The following is a 7,627-nucleotide window of genomic DNA, read 5'->3' as shown; positions in this document are numbered from 1 at the left end:
GTCTGTTTTCAAAGGAGCCGAGATCATGTTATGAACTGAGAGAGCAGCCTGCAATTACTGAAGAGTAAGACTTAACTGCTAAGTTATACCTTTAACAGTGAATAAGGGGGGTGGGGGTAGGAGAAACAGAAAAACCTGCTTATTCTTCCTAAACCTGACAGATTTCTGCCAGAGATATTTAATGGCTTATCTGTTCAGTCTAAGTATGATAAGCTGAAGGCAGACAGTTCTGGTGTCACTGATCACCTGTTAGGGGTTAACTGTTGTAGTACGTGCTCCTACAAGGATATGAAATGTAACATGAATGTAGCACAAATACAATCTAAAATATAAAAATTACATCACTGACAGCTGCCAAGATCTGTGTTCTTACAATAAAAACTACACAGGAATAAATGGCAAATGCTTCTCCAATACTGCAAGTGTTTACACCTCTTTTCGTAACACAAATTGTTTTCACTACATGTACTACAGAGAAGCCCAACAGCAGCCACTGTTTCACTGGCAGAAACCAAGACTGAAGTAAGCTGACTTTAATGGAACAGATACAGCTACAGCCTATTTCTTTCTGTTGAGTATCTGCAATGTTTATTATTACTTATCTCTGCTCCACTCCTGCAGTCCTTGTCACAATTTTGACTTCTATCTCCAAACAGAGCTGTAAGGAAAACTCTGTAAGATCCCCAGCAGCAATGTTTACCAGTTAAACAGAAATGACAAGTAGTAACTCAGCTCAGTTTCAAGGCAAAAATATGCAATTTAGATTTTTGTACAATATAATCACTTCAAATTTGCTCATCCTGCAATTGTAAAAAGTAGTACATGAGGGAGTTCTTAGCCACACTTTCACACACATCATCATTCTCCAGGGAAAATGCCTCCTAAGAACACACTTCTGAGCTACGCTTTGTGTTAGATACTTAAATGTCAGTGCCCTCAAAACTATGTTCTGTTTTCAAAATCAAGATGAATCAATAACTACAGTGTCATGCTCTTACAAAATTGTCCATGCTACAAAATAAATTGCAGAAGTAGGTGTTTTATCAGTCTTGTATCTTTAAAGAAGTTGATAAAAACCCAGTCACTTGATAAATCAAAAATTAAATGTACACACACCCACAGCCAAATGAAAGGGTTCATTCCTCTCTTCTAAACAGTTCAACTGACACAAAGTACACTTTATCATCACTCTTCCATATGCTTTTCATTTTACAGAGGTGCTGTTTTGTTGCTGCTGTTCTGCAAGTGCTTGCTGGAGGCGCATTCTTTTCCGTGAGTAGTGCTGCCAGTGAAGAATCTGTTGCTCATCAATAAATTTAGCACACTGAGCATTTACCAGTTCTTTGCGGAAATGTTCATATTGGAGCAGCTCTAACATATGCAAACATTGAGGATACCTGGATTAAAAATTAATAATACAAATGTTTACAAGGCACACTAAAATTAGAGTTTCCAGTAATTCTGCAGTTCATTTTAGTTTTATCATGTATGTGCTTTACTCAAGTATTGAACCACTTAAGACTGTACATATTCCACACACTGTAACTTAATAACTTCAGTATTAAGCCAGAAAACAAGGAGTCCTATAACAGTTTATAAATGGATATACATGTTTGTTTAGAGTAGCTTTTCTAATGGCTAGATTTTACTAAAGCAAATACGTAACAACTACAATATCTGTTTCCAGAGCTTATTTAAAGAAGATAACCAAGAACTGTTCTCCCAAAATTTGAAGGATTTTGTACACTCAGAAAAATGCAAAGTCATCCTTTGTTTCGTGTAAGCATCAATAATGCAAAATCACTCTTAAAACGTACTTACTGGGCCTAACTGAAGTAGTTTTGTACCATAGTGTTCAATAGTTTTACTTTAAACAAATGCTGAAGTGCATATATAGGCTGCAAAAGGAAGATTCCGTGCACGACTCATGAAAGACAAGTTTTATAATTTTGCCTATTCTTGCTACATCTGGACTGTTGGAAACAGGAAAATTTATGTTGCATATAAACATAGTGGGGAGGACAGAGGCAAGGTGAAAGACAGAAAACAAATACTGACATACTGCTGTACAGTATATAACAGAAGGTAAACATCACATCATTAAAATGCAGCAACCTAAGTGATTTTAACACTTACTTCAGGTATTTTGCGTATTCAGGTTCTTTCCAATACAGTAAATATTTAAGATAATTTACAAAAGCTTTGTCTTTGAAGTAGCCTCTTTGTGCAAGAACTGAAATAAAATGACAAATAAGGAACTGTCAGTTGCGGATGCTTGAAAAAAATCTGCCAAACTTGAAGACTATGTATTCGTAAAACTATACAATAAGGCACTTTAGTCAGAACTTTACCATTACAATCAAATTTTCATAATTCAAAATGAGAAAAAAAACAGGGAAAAATGCATTTTATGTCAATATACTAGGCATAATAAACTAGTCTCATCTCCCTTACAGTATGTATCTTTTATACAACAGCAAGGAAAAGAACAGCTTTTTGGCTGCAGCATCAAAACTGGCAGGGAATTCAAGGGAATTCAGTATAGTACCCAAAACTATTATTAACATTAGTACAATTCTGTTTTCAGATAAAGGAATACTGTTAACTTGACATGACTTTTTAACTACAGGCTTCTTTTTTTTTCCCACCAGATGGATGCACTTTTTTTATTTCAACCAATAAAACATTTTGCATTTTAAAAACCCACCTATTAGAAATCTAGACAGATTAAATTATTTACAGACTACCTTTATGCTGTGAAAGACCCATTCCCTTTTCTTTGTTTAGCCCTCTCTCTCCCTGTTTAACTTTACCAGTAATAATAAACACCATTAAACGATATTAATTCCTCAGGATCCTGATATTTACTTTAAAGTACTCACAGTTGAGGTAATTTGGATTTGCCAGACATTGAACAAACTCTAACTCCAGCTGGAACCGAAGTCGATTTCCTGTATCATCTGATACACAAGAAAAAACAGTAAGAATTGGACCCACACAGTACATTTGAAAATAATTTTCTCAGTTTAAGCCATACAAATTGAGATAATGTGTTTTTATAGGAGAAAAAGCAGTTAACTCCCCATAATAAACATGGATTCATTTAGCAAAGCCTTTACATGAATCAGTGTTGGGCCTGCATTAATAAACATGCTGAGTTGTTTTTTTTACAGCCAAGCAAGCACAAAGAATGGAGGAATACCCACTGAGACTTTGTTCAGAGTGAAGGGAAAGGGAAGAGCAAGAAGCCTGGAATATTTGTACAGGGAAAATTAGGAAGGTAAGAATAGGAAACTGTGAACAGTCACTAAAATCTTAGTTGTATGTATTTTTAAAAGTAGCGCAAGGCAGCTTTTTTGCAGAAAGATATCTTGATCTAGTATGCTAGTGAGAATACTGATCTAGTATGCTAGTGAGAATACTGCAGCGTTCTCACAGTACAGTGTACACCAATCACTAGCCGTATACCACTGGGGTTGATACGGGATTTGGTGCTGTCTGATATCTTTATTAATAAACTAGATGATGTGACAGACTGCACATACATCAGGTTTGTAGATTATATAAAACTGGGAGGAGCGGCTGAAGCATGGGAGGGTTGCGCAGCCATTCAGAGGGACCTCAACAGGCTAGAGGAACAGGCCAGCAGAATTTTATAAGTTCAACAAAATGAAATGCAAAGTCCTGCACCTGGGGAGGCATAACCCTGTGCAACAGTGCAGGCTGAGGGCCAACCTTCTGAAAAGCAACTTTGCAGAAAAGGACGTGGGGTCCTGGTGGACAAGTTGAATATGACCTGCAATGAGATGTAGCAGCAAAGAACCTCAACAGCATCCTGGGCTGCATTAGGAAAAGCAGTGCCACCAGGTCAAGGGAGGGGATTCTTCCCCTCTACTCAGCGCTGGTGGGACCTCATCTGGTGTGCTGCATCCCGTTATGGGCTTCCCAGGCCAAGACAGACATGGATATACAGCAGCAAATCCAGCAAAGGAACACAAAGATAATTAAGGGACTGGAGCTTCTGATATACAAAGAGGCTGAGAGAGCTTGGACTGTTCAGCTTTGAGAACAAAAGGCTTGGGGATGATCTTATCAGTGTGTACAAATACGTGATGTGAGGGAATGAAGACAGAATCAAACTTCTCAGTGGTCCCCAGAGAAAAGAGAAAAGGCAGGGGGCACAAACTGCAATACAGAAAATGCCTCTGAAAGATAAGTTTGGGGGTTTGTTGGGGTTGGTTTGGGTTTTTTTGGGGGGGGGGAGGTGGGGTTGGGGGCTTGCTTGCCCTTTTTTTTTTTTTTTTTTTTACTGTGAAGGTAATTGATCATGGGAACATGTTGCCCAGAGAGGCTGTGGAATCTCCATCCTTGGAGATACTGAAGACCTGACAAGGTCCTGAGCAATCTTGGTCTAGCTGACCCTGCTTTGAGCAGGGGGTTGGACTAGATGATCTCCAAAGGTTCCTTTGAACATGAACTATTCTGAAATTCCGCCAGTCCCATCTTGACAGTTGAAATGTGGAAGAACAGCCTACTTACTGGAACCCAATACGAAATCAATGCTGGGTACTGACAGTTATTTGCCTGCTTAGCAGTGATCATAAGAAATTAACTTGATTTCTGCATTTATGCCCATGACTATACAATTGGCAGCTACCATACCAAACAAGAGGAGTAAAGAATGAACCAACTTTCTTATTTTTAGAATCACTCCATCAAAGTATCTTAATTTTTTTCCTTTTTCATTGTCACGGTATTGTAGAAAAACATGTCTCTCTGCTACTGATGTAAACAATGTTATTTGATCCAGGTTGGTCGTTACAGATTTCCCCCTCACCTATTTTCACCATATCACCTTATTTGTACTAATTTTGCAAACTATCAAATACTTCATTGAAAACATAAGCTCTCAGGGATCCTGACAGGAAAAAATAAAATCCATGTAAGTGATCATTCTACATTTAAAATTCTTTTTTACAAACTACCAAAGTAATTTTTAAATGTTTAAAATAGCCCACACTGCCTTTGGTTCTTCAAATTTTTTGCAGCATCAACAAAGACTAAATAAAATACTTTAAGCAGGAGTAATTATTTATGTAATATTTATAAAACTTATGACATAAAAATTAGGTTATAGTAATTTGACAAATTCTGTTTATTATTATATTTTAGTGACACATCTCTGATTCCTTATTTACTCCATCTCATACCTCAGAGCAGTTCCATACTACACAGAAATGGCTATGTCCTTAAAAAAATAAACTTGAACAGGGAATACAAGAGCAGTACAATGCAAGTTGAGAACACGGCTAACAATGAGGAGAACATGTAAGTCAACCATCATGAACACAGAGCAAACCCTTATTGATGGAAGACGGGGCTCTCAATTCTCAAGGTCTGCAGTTAGCACTAGAGACCACTCATTCACAGGACTGTGAGGCCAACTTTCAGTTCCGCGCTGCAGCCATCAACAGACCTTAACACGAGCATATACGTGGTTCAGAAAACGCTGCACTTGAACACACCTTGCTGTTTTCTAAAAAGCTACGCAGGCAGAGCAACTAGCCAAGAGCTCGTGGAAAACTGTGAAAACCAATCCTTTCCACAGGAATAAAGATGAAGGATAGACCAGGATTGACTGAAGGCTTTGTGCTCCTAGATTGGCAGCTCTAATTCCTGAATCAAGGGCAAATGTTAAAAATTAGGTTGGAGTGTCATCCGTGGCAAAAGCTATTTAAGAGCTCTGGGAAAGCGGGGTTTAGCTCCAGCACGGCGGACGCCCTCTCGCCGCCTCCCCGCCCGCGGGAGGATGAGGGCTGCGGCGGCTTCCGGGAGCGCCACGGACGGCAGCAACGGAGCCAAGGGGCGGCCGGGGCCGGCCTGACCAGGGCAGAAGCGGGAGGGCCCGCGCGGCGGCAGGAGCTTACCCCAAGCCCCCTTCTCCGAGGAAGCGGGCTCAGAGCCCGCCCAGCAGCTGCCGACCGCTCAGGCTGCCCGCCCCTCGCCGCGCTGTCCCGCTGGACCCAGCCCTCTGAGTGCCCGGGAGACAGCGGCAACTGCCGCCCCTCACCTGCCTCCATGGCGGCCCGCCGGCCTGCGCAACTCGCCCAGGCGCAAGATGGCGGCGCGGACAGCCGCTGCCGGCGGACGGAAGCTCGGCGGAAAGCGGCACTGAGGCACGCTGGGAAGGCGGCGGCGGTTGCCCGGCAACGGGCCGGACCGCGGCCTCTCTCTCGGCGGGGCGGCTGGTGGGGCGGCGCGCGGGCCGCGGCCGGGGGTGGGCGCCAGCGCCCCCGGTGCTGGGGGAGGAGCCCGCCCCCGGCCGCCCGCTGGCAGCGGCGGTGGAGGCCGCTCGGGGGCGGAGCCGGAGCCGCGTGCGCCGTCAGCGGAGAGCGGGGCGAGCGGGAACGGCCGGTCCGGTGCTGCCTTCTCCTCGTGCGCTGCGGTTTTCCCACGGCAAAAAGAATTCCTCGTGAAAATCTTCAGTCGTTGTTCTCAGACGCGTGGTGACAGCAGTCCTCGTTCTGCGTTCGTTTCAGACGCTGATGTAACATCCCTCGGGCAAATGCTGGTTATGTACAATTTTCAGTTTCCTAAAAAATGAGTTCTGTCGGTTTCATGAGGGAGATGTGCGCTGCTCAGCGGCAGTGTGTTCCCTGTGACAATATTACACAGAAACACATAGATAAGATACACAGGAATTCGGATTTCGAATATAGCACAATATAGGCAGGCACCATCTATTCACCACGCTGGGTAAGCGAATGCCTCCCGTTGGTTGTACAGTAGCAGCGCATACCAGATCTGTAGTTGAAAAGAATATTCAGAGATTTCAATATCCAAATAAAAACCGAGCCTGAATATAGCACTGGGAAAATGCCTCCCTGTTCAGGTTGCTCTGCTGTGCTGTCATCTCCTGCAGCTCACTTCAAACTTTAAAGTGGCGGCAGTCAAAAATCAAAGCACTCAGCAATCAAAGTACAAAGTCCAGTGTACTTTTAAACAACCAAAGTTCAGTTTTACATCAATCGCTTCACTCTGAAAACTTTGCAAGCAAAACAAATGAATGACTGAAGACTTTACTTACCACCCTCATGGAGCAGTCTCCAAAAATCTGCAATCTTCCACTATCCGGATAAAAAAGTCGCACATGCAATGCTAGTTCCAATGGTATGCAGTGTAGGCATAAAGATAACATGACTACGTTTTATAGGCTTGTTTCCTAACCAAAAAAGAGTATTCCTGCTAACAGTGATGTGGCTGGAAAGGTTAGCATTTTGTCAATGTTCTCCAGAGATGGTAGACCAGCCATGTGACCTATCCTTTGGTAGATGAGTAAGGAAGGAATTTTAAGAGTGCATTTCTGGGAGTTCTGTACTCTTTTTTGCCATGGATCTTTGCATTTATGTTTTTATCATTGCTGCCACTAGTGAATCATCAGTCCTCCAGGTTTCTCAAGAAGACTTTGTGTTCCAGATCTGAACTGTTCATGCTCTAACATCACAGATTTAATGACGTACAATGTGAGTAAACAACCTTTTGAAGTAGTAATGATTTATTCTGTCATGTAAGGGAGCTTTTACCATATAGGCAATTCAGTCCAATTCCATTAGAAGGTTGCTTTGGT

General features: G+C 42.1%; 1 protein-coding gene across 1 annotated transcript; it reads right to left on the bottom strand.

Moving 5' to 3' along the window:
- Window positions 1-561: 561 nt before the first annotated feature.
- On the bottom strand, window positions 562-6,269 carry MED31 (mediator complex subunit 31). Its single transcript, XM_075440176.1, has 4 exons — window positions 6,071-6,269; window positions 2,883-2,960; window positions 2,137-2,233; window positions 562-1,397 (listed from the first exon to the last, which is right to left on the bottom strand). The coding sequence occupies exons 1-4, from the start codon at window positions 6,078-6,080 to the stop codon at window positions 1,205-1,207; spliced, it is 378 nt and encodes a 125-aa protein (XP_075296291.1). The 5' UTR covers window positions 6,081-6,269; the 3' UTR covers window positions 562-1,204.
- Between the last annotated feature and the right edge of the window lie 1,358 nt (window positions 6,270-7,627).

Source organism: Opisthocomus hoazin, chromosome 20, assembly GCF_030867145.1.
Source record: "Opisthocomus hoazin isolate bOpiHoa1 chromosome 20, bOpiHoa1.hap1, whole genome shotgun sequence".
In the NCBI taxonomy this organism is placed as follows: domain Eukaryota; kingdom Metazoa; phylum Chordata; class Aves; order Opisthocomiformes; family Opisthocomidae; genus Opisthocomus; species Opisthocomus hoazin.
Note: the sequence above shows the minus strand (reverse complement) of the source record. Positions and strands in the feature narration are given on the sequence as shown.

Bases quoted from the DNA above. Each gene is read 5' to 3' on its own strand.
- MED31 (XM_075440176.1), bottom strand. The intron at 2,234-2,882 runs GTGAGTACTTTA...ATTTTATTTCAG, and splicing joins AAATCCAAATTACCTCAACT to TTCTTGCACAAAGAGGCTAC. The intron at 1,398-2,136 runs GTAAGTGTTAAA...TTTTTAATCCAG, and splicing joins GAATACGCAAAATACCTGAA to GTATCCTCAATGTTTGCATA.